Source organism: Typopeltis vanoorti, chromosome 9 (assembly GCF_054136105.1).
Source record: "Typopeltis vanoorti isolate ZY-2024b chromosome 9, IOZ_Tvanoo_1.0, whole genome shotgun sequence".
Taxonomy (NCBI): Eukaryota; Metazoa; Arthropoda; class Arachnida; order Uropygi; family Thelyphonidae; genus Typopeltis; species Typopeltis vanoorti.
The window spans coordinates 33,119,434-33,141,655 of record NC_143557.1 but is presented as its reverse complement, the minus strand read 5'-3'; the positions used below and the strand labels follow the sequence as shown (position 1 = coordinate 33,141,655).

At 36.7% G+C, this 22,222-nt stretch overlaps 1 protein-coding gene across 6 annotated transcripts in view; it reads left to right on the top strand.

The window, feature by feature from the left end:
• The window catches only part of LOC150102961 (WD repeat-containing protein 13-like), a 436,326-nt gene that overhangs the window by 245,144 nt on the left and 168,960 nt on the right, over positions 1-22,222 (top strand). For all 6 annotated transcript variants that reach the window (XM_090398329.1, XM_090398327.1, XM_090398328.1 and 3 more), the window contains one exon: positions 12,882-12,965. In XM_090398329.1, coding sequence (XP_090254455.1) covers positions 12,882-12,965 — 84 coding nt within the window. The remainder of the gene's footprint in view (positions 1-12,881; positions 12,966-22,222) is intronic.

The window sequence follows — 22,222 nt, the reverse complement described above, 5'->3', positions numbered from 1 at the left end:
GAGTATTCACTCTCATATTATGAGATGCTTATAATATAATTCATCGTGTGACATTTTCAGGTTATAGTAGGAAGCGGTTCAGGTGACATTCAGGACAGCTCCTTGATGGTTAACCAGGCTAAAACCATTTCTTCTTCTACTTGATTCTGTTCGTTGTTTTATTGTATATCTTTTTAATATTTGTTGAATGATTACTAAGCTTTTGTTTTATTTTTTTCATTTTGATTTTTGCGAGTCTATCAGATAGATTTGGTGTTTCCAGGATTTTCTTGAGTGAATAGTTTCAGTGGTCTCAGATGATTTGTGTGTCTGATTTTCACTGAATTAATGTGTGCCTTTAGCATACCCCAGAAGTAATCAAGAAGGGTTCAGATCTGATGAGCATGCAGCCCACTCCATATGGCTATATCAGCCAGTCTCTTTCCACTCTTCCATAATGGAGTGGTGTGCCATCCTGTTCAAACTACTCTGGATGATCTTTCCTTAGCTGTCAAGTGTGAGCATTAATTAATCTCTTAACGGGATCAAATACATCTTGCCAGTTACATAATCTTTAAAGCAAAATGGTCCAAAGACATGCTTTCCACACTCACCTTCGTGGATCCTTGTTGTTTGGTAGGCCAAATTCAGTGCAGATTGTCTTGCAACCAGTACTGCATGTTCTGTTTGTTCATGTGAAAAGTAGCTTTGTCTCTGAACAGCACACACTCTTCAGTAAAGCAGATGTTTTATTATCTAGGAGATCTGAGAACCATATGCACATTTCCAAATGACAATCAGAATCATTCTTGGATAAGCTTTGCAGGACTCGAATCTTCTACGAGTGAATGGCATGCATCTTGAGAATCTTTTGGACAGTACTAATTAATTTTAACGGTATAGATGAGAACACAGACTGATAAGAATATAACCATTAACTTATTGCTGATATTTCGCTGGTATTCTCTCCAGCATCTTCAGAGCACAAAAACTGTTTGTTACGGTATGCAAAACAAACAATCCAGTATAACAATGGGACTAGTTTGAACACTTGTAATGTAAAATACAAAGACTAAAGTCCTAATTAGGTGCCATCTATGCTGAAGGGGAAAAAAAAAAACAGACATAGAGAAAAAGCAGGCATTAATGTATTAATTTGGCCTTAAGATGACTGTTTCCCAAATTTTTGGCCAATTCATACAGCCATACTTGTTGAGGTTTGGAGTATGTTTTAAGGCTTCTGTTGATTCCAATAACAATCTTTCTGACTTATAACAACTTCTGTGCAGTACTTTTGGGTTTTTTTCCAGTTGATCCTATGTGCAGGGGTATCCAAGGTATAGTCTACTAGACCTCACTTGTTACAGTGATAGTACCAGATGTATTTTTTATGTTCACTGAGGCTGATGTCCACAGTAGGCTCAATCACACAAACAGGGCACTTCATATACTCTTGGATGTGATAAAGAAGATATTCTGTCCTTGGGTGAATGGATGAGAGTTACCAATTTGATATGGTTTGAATATGGTGCATAGCTGATGTTTCTTAAGCACTCTAGATATTTTTTCAGATATGCCTTGAATGTATGGGATGGTGACAGTTTTGCTGTTGTCTTCTGTGGTAGCCAGTCGGGGGAATTTCTGGGGAGCATTTAGTATTTTGTCTATCTTATAGGGATTATAGCCATTGACTAATAAGGTGTGACATAAGCGAATGAGTTCAGCAGTAAGAGCATTATCATTGGAAAAAATCACTCTAGCTCTGTGGGTTAGTGTTTTTAGGATACCATACTGTTGAGATGGGTGATGGTGTGATTGTTTGTGCAAATATCTCGCTGTATGTGTGGGTTCCAAAAGAAGGGAAACAAAACTGAGGACGTCCTAAAAGAAGGTGGAGTGATGAATAGTTCAAATTTTGTTGGGAAAAAATTGGTTAACCATTTCCAAGAACAGAGAAAGGGGGAAGGAACTGGAGGAGGTCTTCATCAAGTAGTGGACAGAAAATGGCTGAAAAAGAAGATGTGTAGGTTTTCTATAAACCGAAAATGACAAGGAACCATCTGGAAGACGTGGAAGAGCTATATTGCTGTTTTGTGATTAGTGTATTCAGGAAGGAAAGACAATCATTAGCTTCCAGTATTGTAAAGTGAATTTTGGGGTGTTGGCTATTTAACTATGCTAAGAATGTATCTAGTTAGAAGAAAAAGCTAAAAAATGCCAAGAAGCAGGAATTCTCAGCAAAAGCAGTAACAATGATAAACAACAAGATGGCTGAAACCAGGGACATTGAAGAGATAAGGAAAATCTTGTCGAACCATTTTAAGATTATCTTTCATCCAGGAAATTATTGTTATTAACATTTGACCTCCATTGAGTCAGAGACTCATCGTGGGAGGTACTCACTATTGCATACAATTCTCATCCAACCGCATCTTAAACTGATTCAGTGTGTCCATATCCACAACTCAGGCAATGCATTCCACTCACCAACCACCCTCCATGCAAAGAACCTGTTTCTCACTCCTTAGCTCACACCTTCCTTATACAGTTTCCAGCAATGACCTCTTATTCTACTCCCCTCTCCCATTCTATGAAAAATCTCTTCCATGTCTACCTGATAACAACCCCCGACCAGCTTATATGTCTCAATCATATCCCCTCTCTTCCTCCTATTCATGAGGCTCTGCCACTTACATTCTCTCAATCTGTCCTCGTACTCCACATTCCAAAGACCACTGACTACCTTTGTGAATATTCTCTGTACCCTTTCCAACATATCCTCATCACCATGAAAACCTGGCGACCAAATCTGTGCACAATAATCCATATGAGGCCTGATCAAGGCCTTATACAATGGAATCATAACCTCTCTATTTCTGCATGTCAGGGTTCTCAGCATCATTGCCATTATTGGATGCGATGTCTTCACAACTTGTGCAATGTAGCCCCTGAATTTCAGGTCCTTGTCCACATCGCTCCTAGATCTCTCATCTACTTCTGTTAAAGTTTCCCCACCGAGTGTATACTTTGCATCCCATCGTTGCTTACCAAGTCTCAAAACCTTACCATTGGCAACATTGAACTGACAGTTCCACTTACCTGCCTATTCATGCAATCTATTTAAGTCCTCTTGTAAGGCATTAATATCAGCCTGACTGTGCATTGCTCTCCCCAGTTTTGCATCATCACTAGTTAAACCCAGCCCAATATCATTAACATACAAATTGAACAACAATGGCCCCAAAACTGACCTTTGTGCCACACCACTGGTGACCTTTCTCTTTCCAAAATAAAACTACAGTGCCAACAATAGAGGAAAATAACGATTAATCCCAAAAATCTTTAAAAAAAAGAAGTTAGACATGCAATAAAACAAATGAAAAACAAAGCACCAGGTATTGATACTTCCCTACTGAACTGTGGTCATATGGAGACAACACATCAATAGCATATTTAACAATCCTATTCAACAAAATACTAGAAACAGGAGAGATACCAAATGACTGGAGAACTGGAAAGATCATCCAAGTATACAAGAAAGGAGACAAAAGAGATTGTAGAAATTATAGACCAATCAGATTATTTACTTTCTCACACCTATAAAATATTTATAAGAATTATACAAAATAGATTAAAAAGCACCTATGAAAAACTACTAGGCACAGATCAAGCAGGTTTTCGAGGAAACTTTTCAACAATAAATAGACCAGATATTCACATTGCACCAACTATTAGAACTGGGCTTGGAAGACCATAAAGAGCTATGTTGTTGTTTTGTGAACTTTAAACAAGCTTTTGATAGTATCAATAGAGAAATTCTTCTTAAAATTTTACTAGAAAAAGCAATAGATAAATATATAATAATAATACATCTCTTGATAAAATATTACTCTAAGACAAATGCAATAATTAAAAAGGACACACTCATAACAGAACCCATAGAGATCCAAAAAAGAGTAATACAAGGATGTCCACTATCCCCATGCCTATTCACCGTATATCTAGAAGTTGCAAAGAATGCAATAGGTAATGAGCCTGGAATCAATATCAGTGGACTAAATATAAATGATATCAAATATGCAGATAATCTTGTTCTTATTGCAAGAACCCCAAATGAACTACAAAGATTGATGAACAAACTAAATGAAACCTGTTAAATATATGACATGGTAATAAATATTCAAAAGACAAAAGTGATGAAAATAGGGAGGAACAAAACTAACATCTTAGTCACCCTAAATGGAGAACAAATCGAACAAATAGATAACTTCATACATCTTTGATCAAAACTAACAGAAACAATAGATGCACTCGAAACAATCGAACACAGAATAGCAATAGGCTGGACCACCATGGGAAAATTACAGAAAATCTAGAAAAAATACAAATATCTAAACAAGCCAGAATCGCCTGGCTGAAATCAATAAAGAACATTTCAGGATGTAGAACTTATAATGAACTTTTTCGAAAAGCAAGGAATAGAGAAGATTGGAAGATCCTACTCAATGGCAGACTCAACCCTTCTTATACGGAAAAGAAGAAGAATGTGTCCTTTCTTTTAGGCTTACACGGTGATCCAAATGCATTTTTGAAAATTATGGAGACAACTACCGTGTTTGAATAAAAACTTTAGTTTAATATAACTAAAATTTACATTCGACGTTTCGACCTTTATGTCAAGGTCATCTTCTGGAATGTACAAATATATGCAGGAAACAAGCTATACTACAATCAAACTGGTTCGTTAAAGACACTGACCAACCGCTACCACAATTTTTGGCCTGACCTCTGGTGAAAAAAAAAAAATTAAAATAAAAAAATTAAAATTAAAATTAAAATAAAAAATTATACATCAACACTAGAGTCCTATTATTAGTGTTGTCTAATATATATATATATATTAACATCATTCAGCCAGTTGGTATGGAATGGTTTCTAATACTAGTTACGGTTGGCTAGAGTCCTGACTTATGCTGGATCTTTCATGTTAGGTAGGCTGAATGTGTGCCATCCAGATCCTTGGAATTTTCATGCCATGTTTGTTACTGATATTTGGGTGGTTTATCGGGATTTCGCAGGATTCCTTAAATTTCCTTTCGTGCCAGGTTTTTGTGTGGTGTAAGGAGCAGGTGCTTTTCCAGTTGATTTGTTGTAAGGTATTCAACATACATACTTCAAATGAACCAACTAGTAGCCGATAACAGCACACATAAAATGGTAAATTATAACCCAACAAAAAGGATAAAGGATAAAACAGAAAAACTACTCAAGTTCGTCACTTCTTGGTCACCAGACACGGTTATAAAACTCAAATCCCACTATGCCTGCCCCCCCAGATTATATGGGGTTCCGAAAATACACAAACAAAATGTGCCCCTTCGACCAATCGTGGAAGGAATAGACAGTCCCAGTTACCACCTAGCCAAAAAATTAGTGGCAACACTCAAGGAGTTGGTAGGTCATTTCCCCTCCTACATAAAAAAACACACAACACTTTTATAAACAAAATCAAAAACATAACACTCGACAAAGACGACTTATTAGTCAGTTTTGACGTTTCTGCTCTTTTCACTAATGTCCCCATCAATGACACAATTCTCCTACTACAGAACAAATTTCCACCTGACATTATGGCCCTCTTTGCCCATGTACTAAAGTCCAGTTACTTCCTGTGGCAAAACAAATTCTACCTACAAAAAGAATGTACAGCCATGGGCTTACCACTATCTCCCCAATCGCTAACTTCTACATGGAAACCTTTGAGCAAAGGGCTCTTGATTCCGCCACACTATGACCGACAGTCTGGCTCAGATACGTTGACGACATGTTCGCGATCTGGCCGCATGGGCGACAAACACTAAACACATTCCTCAGCCACCTGAACGAAGAACACAAACGCATACAATTTACCATCGAAATCGAAAACCAAAATTCGCTCCCGTTCCTAGACACACTAGTTACACGTCTTCCTTCAGGCAGTCTATCCTTCACGGTCTACCGAAAACTGACACACACTGGCCAATACATACATGTGAATTCATACCACCACCCATCACAAAAATATGGAGTCATTAACACCCTTAAAAACAGAGCCACAACTATTTGCTCTAACCAGCAAGCCCTGAAACAAGAACTAAAAATCATTAGTGACACATTCATAAATAATGGCTATAACAAAAATACTGTTAATAAAATACTCTATAAAACCACAACAAAAACGAATCTAGATTACAGTAAAACCATAGCCATCCCATACATTAAAGGGTTATGAGAAAAAATCAACAGAATCCTACAACATTATAACCTCAATGCTACCTTTAAACCACCCACTAAACTTAAAACCATATTCAGCTCCTCTAAGGATCCTCTCCTCCCATTAGCACATCCTGGAGTCTATTGCATCCGCTGCACCTGTAACTTACCGTACATTGGTGAAACAGGACGGACAATCCCTATACGCAAGAAAGAACACATTAGAGACATTAAATATAACCATTATGGTGAAGCAGCCCTCTCAGACCACGCACTTAACACCTTACACCAAATCAACTGAAAAAGCACCTGCTCCTTACACTGCACAAAAACCTGGTACGAAAGGAAATTTAATGAATCCTGCGAAATCCTGATAAACCACCCAAATATCAATAACAAAGATGGCATGAAAATTCCAAGGATCTGGATGGCACACATTCAGCCTACCTAATATGAAAAAGATCGTCGTGCGTTGCTGCTTATATTGTGCTATAGGATACGGCAACCAACTTTCTTATTTTTTGTAGTTGTGAAATTATAATTAAATATTAAGAGGATACAAGCATATTTTGTTATAATTACATCCGCTTCCATATTTAGTCAATAGAGGGCAGCACAAACATCTCTACACGAATTTTTTTCCCCTTGACTTTTTTCTGAAGCTGAGTTTATATATACTGTACATATAACGCGAAATGTGTACAGTATTCATAAAAGTATTCATATTTATTCATGAAGAAATGTATTAGAATTTCTTCATAAACTTTAACAGGTGTGAAAAACCATCACCCTTCTTATTGCAAGCAGCAGATGGAGCGCCTGCAAAACTCTTTCCGGAATGTCTTGGCTAACGGAAATAAGCAAGTGTTTGAAAGGAAAAATAAGCATATGAGTGGGAGAGTTTCAGAAATGAAGGAAAGAGTGTTGTACGGAGACTCGTTAGTAAGAGGTGTGATAGATGAGAGTTTAACTAAATCGTACTTACGGGTGCGAAATTTAAGGATGTAAGCGAGAGTATTAGAGTGCAAAAACAGAAGGTGAAAGAATTGATAGTCGTGGCGGGTACGAATAAATTGAAAGGAGATAAATTTTTTATGAGAGAGGACTTGAAAGTATTGTAAGGTAGCGAAAGAAAGGAGTGACAGAGTTAGGATGGTAAGTCTGTTCCCGCGGTATGACAGAGAGGAGTTTAGAAGGAGGGCCATAATCGCAAATGACTTTATGCGCAGGTTATGCAGACGGTGTGGTGTGGAATTTGTGGACGTGTGGAATGAGTTTGATGAGCGAAAAGATTTGAACAAGAAGGATGGCCTGCACTTGAATGGATTTGGCGTGCGGAGACTGGAAAATGTGTTGCTGAATGAAGTGAAAATGGATGTGCAGAACCAGGGAAACTAGAACTATCAAGGAGGGGGGCAAAGTGGATATGCGGACATCAGTGAGACAGTTGAGTGTAAGAATGTATATAATGTACCTGAGCCAGTGCTAAGGACAAGAAATCAGAATGGAATAGTTAGAATAACGCATCAAGATAGGGGTGGAACAAAGGGACCTCTGCATTTCATGTATACTAATGCCAGGAGTATTAGGAACAATAAGAAGAATTTTTGGCCTTGATTGGCTCTTCCTGGCCACAGGTTATTGGCATTAGTGAAACATGGCTGACAGAAGATGATATAGTTAGTGGGATAGAATGTGTAGGTTATAGTGTGTTTAGGAGGGACAGAGAGAATAAAATGGGGGGGAGAAGTGTTATTGATGATAGCTGCTGAACTGCAGCCAAGGAGAATTGAAGTTGTATCGCAGGATAGTGAAAAGAGCACATTTGAGGGTATTTGGTGTGAGATTGAGACTGACAGAACAAAATATACAGTTGAGTGTTGCTATAGACTAGGTGATGGAATTAACGGTGGAGATAGTATGCATAAACAAATTGATGAAATGAGTGGAAGGAGGGTAATTATTATGGGGGATTTTAACTATGGTAACATTGACTGGAAGGAGTTTGAGAGTGCTTGACCTGGTAATAGCATCTGAGAATTTGACTGTAATGAATATGACCATGTTGCCACCTATTGGTGAGAGTGATCATAGGGTCTTGACCTGGGAGGTGGCTAAAGGTATAGAATTTTAGATTAAGACAGGGTATATGTGGAATTACCGTGTTGGCAAGTATGACAAGCTTAGGAGATTGCTTGGTTCAGTGCCATGGCATGTAAAACTGCAAGGGCTGGATGTTGATAGAGCATGGTAAGTGGTCAAGGAGCATTTGCAGGAGGTTATGGCTGATTGTATACCTAGGGTCCGAATAATAAAACAAGTAGGAGTTAAATGGATGAATAACACCATTAAGCTTGAGCTGCAAAAAAAGAAACAACTGTGGAGGGAATTTAAAGAGAAAGGTGACCTGCAGGCACAAGAACCGTATAAGGCGCAGGCCAGAAGGGTAACGAGTGTGGTAAGAAAAGCAAAAGTGGGTTATGAGAGGAAACTAGCTATGCAAGCTAAAGAGAATCCAAAACAGTTCTTTTAATATGCTGCAAGTTCTTTCAATATGCTGCAAGGGTTGTTCTGTACCGAGTAGAAAACTGTCAGAAATTTTCCGCTGTAACCAAAGCCTTCTATGTTAGATGGGAATGTAAGAAGTACACATAATCATCGTCTGTAGGCATCCTTAAGTCATGCAGCCAATGCAAGTTCAGTTTAAAAACGAGAATACTTACCAAAAACTCAAACAGAACAGAACAGTACAAAAGGATATAATAATGCAATTTATTATGAATCATATGATCTTATGATATTGGTGAAGGATATTTTAGGAGGTTAACTTCCTAAAAGACAGTCAGTCATTCCTATTCAGATTCGGTCTATGTGATAATACATCATAAAGCTATAATAGTTTCCTAGAAGAAAATGGTCGTAATGCTACAACATATGTACACATACCGGCCACTGAATTAGAAACTTTTATTTAATACCATGTTGAACCTCCTTTAGGCCGAATTACAGCACATATGCGGTTTGGCATAAATTCCACACTGTGTTGGATTCCATCTACGTTCTACTGCTTGCCAGGGGTTCACCAGACAGTCTTTTAACTGACTCAGATTTGATGGAAGAGGCCCTTACTCCCGGATCTGTTTTTCTAACATGTCCCATACGTTTTCAATGGGATTCAGATCTTGGCTTTGTGGTGGCCAGGAAAGATGATGGAACTCGCTGTTCTGCTTGCTGAACTACTACTGAACAATTCTTGCGCAATGGACAGTAACATTGTCGTCCATGAAAAACCCTCACCTGCTGGAAAATAAGTCACCATTGCGAGATGAACTTGATCGGCAACAATGTTCCGTATTTCTTGCAGGACCTCCGACCTTCCAGCAATATCAATGGACAAGTTTCATACGAACAGAACATGCTCCACACGAAGACATCACCTCCAGAACCTTGAGTTGTGTTTACAAGGCAAGTTGGGTTCATTGCTTCATGGAGCTTTCACCAAAACTCTGCCTACTGTCGGTACAGAATAAGGTGTACCCTGAATCGTCGGACACGACTTTTCCTGTGTCCAGTAACGATTCCTGACACCACTGTAGATGAACTTTCTGTTCTTCGCAGAAATCAGTAGTTTCCGTAGGAGCATGCGACTGCCAATACCGATCTTCTTCAATTTCTTAATTCGGTGAGATATGGGGTCAGGACCAGCCTTCATTAAATGCTTCGGTCAATTGCTGCACACAGGAAGTTGTTTGTCCATAAAAGCCTTCTCGAACAGCGTCGATCACGTTTCTAACAGTCTTAGTCCACAGTTACGCCTCTTAGATAAGCAATATCTAAGAGATGTAAACACTCAGGATGTCTCACCTTTTGAAAAAACAGTCAGCTTTGCTGTTTTGCAATCGTGGCTCCAGCCAGACGGACACCCACAATAAGCCCTTTATCGAACTCCGAAATGTCCTTTGTTTTACTCATTGTGATCAGCACTGATTACTGATTTCATAATTCATAAATAGTTAGCAGAATTCATAAATAGTTCGCTAGAACACGTGGTGACGCACGTTACCAAGTATTTTGCATATGCACCATAAGTGATGTTTATATACTGTATATCTGCATAAAGGATTAGATAATCCGGAACCCTACTCTAGAGTCCAAACATGAAACTTTTTCAAACAATTTTTATTCAGTTAATGAGGCTGCATTACAAGAATCTAAACACATTCCTACTCAGTATCAATAGAGCAAGGATGAGGCTCGCATCCTTCCCTGTTTTGAATATATAGATTTCATTAGGACAAGAATCGATGCTCTTCTGACTCGAGCTCGTACTACTTGGAGAAGAAGTGAGGACAAAACAGGCTGTTGGAGTATAGAAACTTTGGCTCATGTTGTACGCATAGAGTAAGTGCAAGACGATGCAATGCAATAATGGGGATTATAGAGAATAGGTTGAAAAAAGATTGGATAACAAAAACAGAATCCCACTATAGGACTAACATTCGATTAAGGAAGTCTGACCTTGTAGTAAAGAGAAACGATGAGCTAGTCGTTACTGAAGGATTAGTTCTGAAGTACAGAACTAGCCACCACTCACTACCCTCACTTATGAGAAAGCTGCCTACTATGCAGAAAACCGAGACTTGGTACGGTTACTTCAGGAAGAACACCACATCATACCAAAATTTACCTCTGCAACTGTAATAAGATGTATGGTGTCAACAGAGTCATATGGATTTACTAAGCTTTGGACTCTCTCTCGGGCTGATTTCAAGATACTCTTTTTGTTTGCATGCCTTGCAAGACACACTGGTGGTATGGAGAACTTGCCAGAGGATGACTTCTGGAATCCCCGCGTCTGGAGATGGATAGCACAGGATACTGTTGGAGTTTCGGACTCTTCTAGCTACATGCGGGAGCATAGTGTGTAGCATTCTGGTTTCAGTACGAAGTTAGAATAAAAAAATCTCTACAAGTAGAATGGTACTCTCATTCCTGGAGAATGAAATTCATCCCCCCAAAAAGTTATTCACGAACATCCATGACCAAGGTAGAATTTGAACTTAGGTTGTTATTTGGATGGTGGTACGCTATTCACTCGGCAAGTGGGCTGGCGGATCTATTCATCCTTGGTGTTCTGAGCAACAAATAAGTTTAATTAACGTTTGTGGCAATGGAGCAAACATAATACGAAAACCGAATACTGTTATGACGAGAGGATGTTGTTGGCTTTTTCCAAAAGAAACACGATGCTTGATAGCTTTTTTGCTTAATGCAAAGCTTGTGGATTCAAATGCAGAGACGATTCGAAAAACTAGATTTTTTTTGTCTTTTATTAATAATGCAAATCCCTCCCATGAAAGACAAAATTTCAGATAGTACTAGGGCAGGGTGGAAGCTAGATAATCGTGAAACTGATCTACAAACCAAACATCAAAAATTTTAACGTCATTTTAGCCCAAAATAATGGTTCACTGACACCAGGCAGAATGAAATTCATACCACAATATGAGTCCCGAGTCTGTAAAACTTCTCTTTAAAAAAAAAAAAAAATCTTCCAATGACGTCAATGAGACGGGGTCGAGAGAGCTGCCAAACTTTGACTAGTATTATTTCTCAGTGAAAAATATTCTCTTGCCGGTGGAACAATATCTCTACATAATAAACATTTAACCAAATATCTTCCTGGAGTTATTCAGTTTGCACTGCCTATCTAAGAGCATAATTCCTTTTTTATCACATGTTCTTGAAGTACAATAATGTAGATCACAATTTTTCGAACTTTTATTTCCCTCTTGACACAGAATAGCAAACACATTGTTGTCTGCGAAGAAGAAAACTGGATTATGATCCAATTTCTTAAAAACAAAGTAAAAATAAATAGATATCTATAATACCACCTTAGCTGGTGTTGTACCACCTTACCCCAGTCCTGAAGATACTTTCAGGTGCAAACTTTGTTTGCTCACGCTTGGATAAAGGATTAAATTAAATTTATTATACTTTCCAACTGTGGTATTGGAGACAACTACTCTTCGAGGATGACACACGTTGAAGTGCTGTGCTATATCCCTTGCATCTACTTAACAGTATTAGCTTATCACGTTCATCTTTTATCAAGGACATCTTCAATCTGTAAAAAAAAAAAAAAAAAAAAAAAATAGTATGCATGCTTCCAGACTTTATAGCCACCCTGTAAGCCATGTATTTCTTGAAAATGGAATTACTGAGGGTAAAAGGGGAAGGGGCACTTATTGGTTGATGAATCTGTTAAAGGTTAGTGGTACTAATAAAATTTTAATAAGAGAATTTAATACCCTTATTCATTAAACTTTTTCATTTTTTCATATCTCTTAAAAAAATAAATGGACAGGATTATCTTTTCAACATAATTTGTTTGCATAGCTCATTAATTTTTGGTCTTGTTTTGATCATGTTCCACCACTGATATATATATATATATATATATATCAGCTTTGTATCCATAGTTAACAGGTATTTAGAATTTTCTGTTACATTGATTTTTATTTTATATTCTTCCTTTTTTAACTGATGACAGATGAATTTAGTTTAGTCTTATAAACGTTTTCTGTAATGTAAATTAAGCTCTTAATTTAATGTGGATTCTTAAAGTTCATCAATGTTCATTGCAGGGTGGAAGCAGTAAAACAACTGGCAGTGTCTTGTCTTTGGCATTTGATTTCTCAGGAAAACTTTTATGGGCTGGAGATGATAGGGTATGTAATAGCATTTCAAACAATGTTTGCTCTTCTATTTCGTATACTTATTTTCTTTAATTGGTCACTGATATCAGTGTCATTAGCGGTCAACTGAATTTCTAAAAATTTTATTATAGTTGCTGTGCCAGGAGAAATAACCATTCTGTAATGCAAAGTAAATTAATGAATCAGGTGCATTTCATGAAATGCATAAGTAATTATTAATGTTTGTTCATTCATTTATACACAAATTATTCTTTGACCTCTGAGTTTTTTTGAACCACATATGAGGGTGGTATGAAAAGTTCTCGGCCTAACAATGAAAAAACGAATTTATAATTTCAAAATTATTTTTCAAGATAAGCTTCCTTAATAGTAATACATTTATTCCAGCTATGCTCCAGTGCCATTATCCCGTCCCTATAGTGGTTCTCAGGCAAGATATGCAAAATACCGCTCTACAGCTGCAATCACCTCTTGATTCGAAGAAAAACGCTCACCAGCTAGGAAGAGTTTTAGTTTAGGGAAGAGATAGAAGTCAGAGGGAGCCAAATCTGGGGAATAGGGTAGATGTTCCAACAATTCATAGTGCAGATCCCTTAATTTTCCCATTGCCAAAACACCTTTGTGGGCAAAGATGTTTTGGCAATGGGAGAATGATGAAAGATGATTTTTTTTTCCTTCTGCAAACCGGGTCTTTTCTCACGAATTTTTTTGTCTAGTCTTTTTAAAAGATCAGAATAATATTCTCTGGTTATTGTTTTACCCTTTTCAAGATAATTAATAAACAAAATGCCTTTAGCATCCCAAAACACTGATGCCATGACCTTTCCTGCTGATGAGACCGACTTTGTCTTTGGTACTGAACAACTGGCTTCTGTCCATTGTTTTGACTGCTGTTTGGATTGTGGTGTGTAATGGTGACTCCAAGTCTCATCCATAGTAATAAATCAACACACAAAATCAGTTTCATTCTTGTTAAAATGCTCCAATCACTGTTCAGAGATTTTCATGCGAGTGCGTTTTTGATCTGCTGTGAGCAAACACAGCACCCTTCTTGCGCAAAGCTTTCTCATTTGCGTCATGCAAAATATACCCTACATTCTTTTAAAATGCCTATAGTATCAGCAATTTATATATCTAAAATGACTATAGTTTCACTTTGACTCACCGGTCATCCATTACCATATTGTGCACTTGATCAATGATTTCTGGTGTTACACTTTTGGGACGTCCTTCACATGGATCATCTTCAAGTCTGGTATGGCCATGTTTAAACTCGGCAGCCCATTTTTTAATTGTCGAAAATGAAGGAAAATAGTGCCCATAAACATTTATGAACTTCGAATGAATTTCTTTTGGCGTTAAACCTTCTTTTACAAAGAATTTTATAACCACACATACTAAATTTTATCCATTTCAAGGGATACAGACAACACTTTTGCTTCAGACAGCTGTATAAAACAAACTACTTGATAGAATGACTTGCAATTTCACATGCCTGCTTATGACAGATTTACCAACTTAGAAAAAAAAAAAATCTTGACAATAGTGTTATCTATGGTCGAGGCCGAGAACTTTTCAGACCACTCTCGTAAACAGATTTCTGAAACCATTTGCAGTGGCATAAAAGAGAAAAACATGTCAAAATGATTGTTTATCTAAGTGGCACTGCCAGCGCATGAAGACAGCTGTTAGAAAACAGATAAGTATTAGTAGTACAAAACAGATATTTTGTTTATTTCATTGTCAATATTGGTTTTTAAGTTTGCACTATTCAAATTGATGATATTTTTGTATGATTGTGTGGTATTTTGTTAGGATTTTATTGTTTCAGTATTGTATCCAGCTGTAATTAGTGTATTCAACATGGTGGTCATCAGTTTTAGCACCTCAATAGAGACTACATTATTCATAGCATAATCAATCATTTTGTAGCTTGCAATGCATAAAGGAGAAAAACATGTGAAAACATGTATATATCCTATTGTTTAAAAATGTGGCAGGTGTGGGACAGGATGTGTGTGTGAGTGAAATATAGGTGCGGGAAGACATGTATCTCAATCTTGGGATTTAGTGGCAGTGGACATAGTACCTTGGAAATGGATGAAATTAATTATGGCTATCAGTAGTATGTTTGGAGGGTTGAGAGAATATTAAAAACATATGGATTTAACCTTGGGCAGTGTAATAGAGATAGTTTGCCTGATGGCCATGATTGTGTGTGTGTGTGAATGCAAATTAAGAGCAGGATGTGTGGAGAGAGAAATAGAAATACCGAGAAAGGAGACGGAAGAAATGAAAACTGAGTTAGAGTGAATGAAAATATTAAGAGGATCGAGAGGTTGGCTAGTGCGAGACCACCCTCGTAGACAGATTTCTGAAACCATTTGCAGTGGCATAAAGGAGAAAAACATGTCAAAATGGTTGTTTATCTAAGGGGCACTGCCAGTGCATGAAGATGGCATCAGAGAGAAAGGGGGAGAGGAAAGCAAGAGATGGGAAGAGAGGAAATTGCAGAAAGTCAAGAAAGTGTAGAGGCAAGACATCAGAAAGGAAGGTGAGAGAATGGGGGAGAGAGTGGAAGAGACAAAATTGCAGCAAGTTGAGAGAGTTTTGAAGCAAGGGATAGATAGATGAGATGGAAGGGGAGAGTGGAAGAGAAAGGAGGGAGATTGGAAGCTGTAAGGATCAGGGATGCCAATGAGAGAAGGATGAATGAATCTGGAGTGTCATGTATAGATATTTGATGATTCACCTGTGTAGAGTAGAGTGCCAGAGGACTTTTTGCTTGGTGGAATGATAGTGTGTGACAATGGCAGTAAAGAGGGGCATAAATGTGGAGGAGATTAATACTAATACGTGGGACAAATGACCTGAGAAGTATGAATCATATACTGAGAGATTTGATTTGAGATATACTGAGAGATGTTAGGAATAGTGCAGCAGAAATGTGTCCAAGGAAAGAAGTTAGCGAGTATGTTGCCTGGGTATGATAATGTGGAGTAGAAGAGAAGAACAGTGATAACGAATGATATGATAGCAAGAACATGTAGGAAAAGAGGTTGGGGAATATGTGGATGCATGGAATATGTTCAAGGAATACGATAAATCCTCGTGGATTTATTGTATTAAGGCTCATGGAATACGAGCTGAAGAACAATTGCATGAGGAATATAGAGCTCAGGCTTGGAAAGTGAGGAGTATTGTAAGGCGAGAAAATTTGGAATATGAGAGAAGACTGGTGCTGCAATCCTAGGAGAATCCCAAGGAGTGTTTTTGTTATAATGAATTACCTTACTGGATGAAGATGAAAATCAGGTGAGCAAAGCAGATGAGACAGCTCACTATTTAATGATCACTCTATTAGTGTCCCATACTAGTACAACAAGTTTTATTCCTTGCAAGATAATGAGTGGTGAAGTGTTAGAAGTGAATGAAGAGTATGTATTCTGAATACTGAGTATATTAAATGTCAGTAAGGCTAGATGGAATTTCACCTGTTTTCAGGGAATGTGCTATGGAACTGACTACACCATCTTGCCTGTTTAATGAAAGTCTTGCAGTGGGACAGGTAAAAAAAAATTATTGGTTTGTTTGTATTTCTTCTGTAGTTGTTAAGATTTTGGAGAAATTGGTAAGAACTTGTATACAGAATTGGGTAGATGAGGCTAGTGTTATTTTGTTTTATAATCTGGTTTCCTTTTACAATAGAGTATCATGAACAGTGGATGAGGGTATGTCATACATTTGAAAAACCCACATGACAAGTTGAGTTTTAAGTTGCAACATATGGATTTGGATATTGGGTTATTGGATTGGATTGGTGATTGGCTGTCTGATGGATATCAGAGAGTTGTATATGGGAAAGCAGTATCAGGGAGTAGGAAGGTTATAAGTGGAATTTCATGGAGTTCAGTACTGGGACCATTACTGTTCAGTCTTTATGTCATCATAGAACTAGAGAGATGTTTAGTTGTTTGCAGATGATGTTGAAGCATGAGAAAGTTATTAGTAATATTGCTGATATTTTGGCTCTTCAAGAGGATTTGAATAAGCTGGAAAGGTGAGCAAACGAATGTGAATTTAATGCAACTAAATGTAAAGTTTTGAAATTTGTGATCATACTCACTTAATGGAATTAAACTGGAGGAAGTGGAGGGAGGGAGGAAGGAAAGAAGGAAGAGATCTAGGGGTGATTTTTGATAGAAATTTGAAGTTCAGAAGACATATTGTGAAGATATCTCAGAGAACTGCTGCAATGTTGAGGAGGACATTGACCACAAGGGATAAGTGTGGTGTTCCTACTGTATAAAGCTTTGATCAGACCAGATCTGGTTACCGGGATTTGAAAGGGATGAAGTAATCTTGGGTGGGGCTGCAGAGACAGGTAACAAAAATAATATCAGAACTACACAATGATTCTTATGAGGATAAACTTGGGTTATGCAGACTGCATGGTTTGGTGGATAGAAAGCAAAGGGAGGATAACGATCAAGACATTTAAACTGGCGAAAGGTTGTATCATGTTGACACTGAAGAGATTTTTCATATAATAGAATGAGGGAACAGGACAAGGGGCCATCCTTGGAAGTTTTAAAAGGAAGTTGTAAGTAAAAGGATAAGAAGTACTTTTTTTTTTTTTTTTTTTTGCATGAAATGTGGTAGGAATATGGAATGCATTATCTGAGATGATGAACATGCAGACAGTGAATGAGTTTACAGAGTGGTATGATAAACTTCATGTTGACTAGTGTTGACCTCCTATGATGAGTCTTGTGACTCCATGGAGGTCAGGAAAATAATAATAAAGAAAAATGATGTATTGTAACTTTGTTTTGTCTGAATGAAATTTGATCAAATTTAACATGAAGATGACAGTATACATGAGATTCGATCTTGGTTTCAATTGAATAATCTTGTCAACATGGGGCAAAATGATTTAAGCTGATTATTTCATACTGGCTGAATATAACTTAATGAAATTCAGTATTAAATATCTGATATTTGTAATGTTTATTTGATTTTAATTGCATCATGTTGGAAGTTTAATGGAGTACTGACCACACTAAGAAAGGATTAAAAACTAAGTTTAATTCTTCTAATATTTTGTCTCAATCACTGAGCCATTTTCAGGGAGTACAAATAACACTTATTAACACACACACACACATGCACAACACAATACTCAGCGAAACACATGGGTAACTCTAAAATCCTATCTAGGTGGTGCACTCTCTATGGGCATTTGTAGGTGGCCTAGGATGTAAACTGGGACTTCTGACAATTATTGTTTCCCAAATTTTGGGAAGTTTAATGCATCTGTATTTGTTTAAATTAGGTTGATTTCTGAGTGCTTCTGCAGATTCCAAAAACTTTCTTTCTTAAATTACTATGATGGAGCATGGTGGTTTTCTTACAGAAGATCCTGTGAGTGGTATCTAATACATGATCTGCAAGACCATATTGATAATAGTCCTGATTGCAGATGTAAGATTTGTTTTCATCTAAATAGATGGTGGCTGATCTACCTGTCTCTCCAAAGTAAGCCAATTTGCAGGAACAGGGTACTTTATATTTTTCAGGTGCTGAGTGAGAGAGGAGGGAACTGATCTTGGTAGAACGGATAAGGTAGCAAGTTTCCAGTAGGGCTTAAAAGCTATGTTGATCAAGGTTTACATTTTATTTTATTTTTATTTTAATTTTTTGATAAAGACCTGGTTAATTTTTATTATGTGCCCTGAATGTGGGAGATGATGATGGCATTTCTAAAATCCTTCTAAAGGGATGGCTGAGGACTGGGGGAAGGACTGATCATTTTTTAATTCTGTGAGCACTGTAGCCACTGGATAGGAAAGCATTGTGTATATAGTTAAGTTCTCTGAAAGAAAGGTTCCATTGGAACTAAAGATTATAGGCTCTATGGGTTAGTTTTAATGATGCCATATGAGGTGGGGGGGGGGGTCTGGAAAGTTCTGATAAACACCCAGAACAAAAATTAATTAATTTTATGTATTCTTATATATCCTAAAAGAACAAACATTTTTTTATATGAAAAAACATTTTTCTTTTAGCTGCTGTTCTGTTTATCAGAACTTTCCAATATTTTCAATATTTTCCAAGAACTTTCCCCCCTCATATTGTTGAGTGAGAAGGCTGGTGGTGGGAAAGTTTGTGAATGTATCTGCTGGTGTGAATGGGTGTTCTATATACACTGAAGGAGAGGTTACCATTCAGAAGGCATGTCACTAAGGTGTGTAGAAAGGGTAAAGTATTGTTATTTTCCTTTTCCATCATTAACTGGATTCTTGGATGTAGACTATTGTGAGGTGACTGAGGAAGGAGTCTAATGTGTCAGCTCCATGAGGCCAAGTTTAGCCAGATAGAAGGTTAGGGAGGGGATAAGTGTATGGCTCATTTTTCAAAATTTTCCATGTAAAAAATGGCAAGTGGGGGGGGGGGACTCATAGCAGTTCCCTCTGTCTGTTAGTAAATTTTGTTCTTCCAAGAAAAATAACCAGAATTTGATGGCAAAGGAAAAGAGGTTTTTTAATAGTGTTAACATGAAGATTTTAGTTACAGTTAGACTTAGTAGCAAAAATTAGATAAAATAATAAAATTACATGGTTTAGAGTTATTGAAAAATGGGTTGATATGTTATAAATGCATTACCCACATACAGATTTTTACTAAAGCACTACCACCACCTGCTAATGTTCATTTGGATAATTAAATTTGTACAGACATCATTATTGTTAATATTTCTGTGTTTTTCACAAGATCTAGTATTTCAAGCTGTATTATATGTGAACAGATAAGTAATATATCTGACCTGTGTATGTGCAGTAAGACTATGATTTCCCTCCTTAAAGGACATATAGGATACATAAAAATACTACATGATTAAGTTTACATTATTGCTAGCATCATATCAACAATTTTCCTCCATATGTTATAATTTTCCACCAGGATACCAATATTGTTCAGATCTGACATTTCAGTGTCTTCTAAGGTACTGCTGATTTCATTAGTCCACCTAAATCGTGGTCATCCTTTAGGCCCTTTTCTGTCATCCCACATCAAAACACCTGTTTCACAAACTTTTCCTCTCTCATTTAAGTGACCATACCACCATGGATTAGCTCCATTCGCATATTCTTGAATGCTAACACTCTGGTTCCTTTCTGATATTCTATAATATGATTTTTCCATTGATGTCATCTGTTTGCATTTCTAATTTTTCTCAGAACTCATCTATGCTGTCTAGTCTTTGATCTGCTGTTTTATTTCTTATCTGGCTCTGATCCATAAATTAACATTGGTTTAAGTACTGTCTTATATATATATTCTTCATTTATTAATGAATAGGCTATACACTTAAAATTCTTTAAGAAAAACTGAAGTATGTTGACTATCTTATTTCATCTTAAGAGTAAACATGCAACAGTTGAACTGTTACTTGAAGCAAGAATAAAATTAAATTACAAAGTTCATTCTTTTCATCACTCAAGAGGCCAGTAGTATTATACTATTAGGAAACTGGAACAATTTTAGCTGATAAGCAGTGAGGCATAAAGGCACCCATATGTAAAAATGCATATTAAAAACATATTGATTACTTGTAGCAGTTTAAAATTGCCATTTTTTTGGGCTGTTGTAGTTTAAAACAGGTTGATTTTCAAAAGGCTTGATAGCATTCCCTGAAAAGACGCTACATTGTATGAGCTGATTTGTGGAACTATTTTGTTCTAGGAGTTTCTGTGGTTAGTAGAGACCCAATGCTCTGCAAGACTAGACTTCTCAGAATAATGAAATCAGATGACTGTAGTAAAAAAATAAATGACAAACTTAATATTAAGTTGGTCTAAGACAGTAATTTTATCTTTAATGAAAATCTTTTTATGGGCATTTTCCAAAATGCCTTTGATGGTAGGAATGGATGTTCTCTTGATCTCTGAACTTCTACTAGTAAAATATTTTACTAGTAGAAGAGTGATTGTTTAACATTTGTTGTATTTGTATTTTGAAAGAAAAAAGCATTAAGAATCATATCTTTAATGCACTGTGATTCTGATTTTTAAGGAATGCAATGAAGATAATGGTATTGAGAAATCATGTTAAAGATAACAACAAAACAATGTTTGAGTTTTCTCTTAGCACATGATGCATTTTCCACATCTAAAAACTGAATGTATTTTTTAGATACAGAAGGTTCAGTGATGTGATATAAATACAGGTCATTGTTATATTTCCATGATTTCTCAACTGTTTATTTTAAAACGAAACCCTAATCCTGGTAATTCTTTGGCCTGAATTATGTTCCTCCCCCCCCCTCCAAGTTTCTCTTCCACAGTTTTTTTCTTACCATCTTCTAAAGTATGTACAAATCTTAACTAGAAAGGAGGGATATTCTTCTATACTTCTCACATTGTTTATTTCTCTTTGTACTGATTATTATGAAAGCTCTTATACCTCTGCATTTGAGCATTTCTGGTAATTTCATTTCTAGTCAAACATCTATTCCAGACTGCCCTTTTTCATTTTCATGTTTTATACTTTTCTATATAGTAACTGGTAATTAGTTTACGGCATTAACAACGCATATAAAGTATATTAATTAAAGGTAACTTTAATAAATAACTTCTATATTTCGGCAACGTCACGTTGCCATCTTCAGGAACATAAAGATATGGTATGTGCATGCAGGCACTAACAAAAGCAAATGAGGAAGAAAGTAAGAAACTAATATTGTTCCTAAAGTCCTGATGGTGCCCTCTGGTGGGCTAACCATCAGGACTTTAGGAACAATATTAGTTTCTTACTTTCTTCCTTATTTGCTTTTGTTAGTGCCTGCGTGCACATACCATATCTTTATGTTCTTGAAGATGGCAACGTGACGTTGCCGAAATATAGAAGTTATTTATTAAAGTTACCTTTAATTAATATACTTTATATGCGTTGTTAATGCCATAAACTAATTACCAGTTATGTATGACCAACGTATAAGCCTTGCTACTAGAATTTTCTATATAGTATTGTCATATATGATTTTCATAGCAGGTTTTTTTTTTTTTTGTACCACTTTTCTGTCACTGCTTGCATTTAAGATCATCTTCATTATCTGTGATAAAGATTATATAAATGTATTGATTAAGCTACTCATAAAGCTATTTATTAAGCTACTTTTATGCATAAACTTAGCTTTCTTACATTTTTCTATGTATTCTCTTGCTGACTTGCTGAAAATTTCCAATATGCTTTCCCCTTTTCTTGAT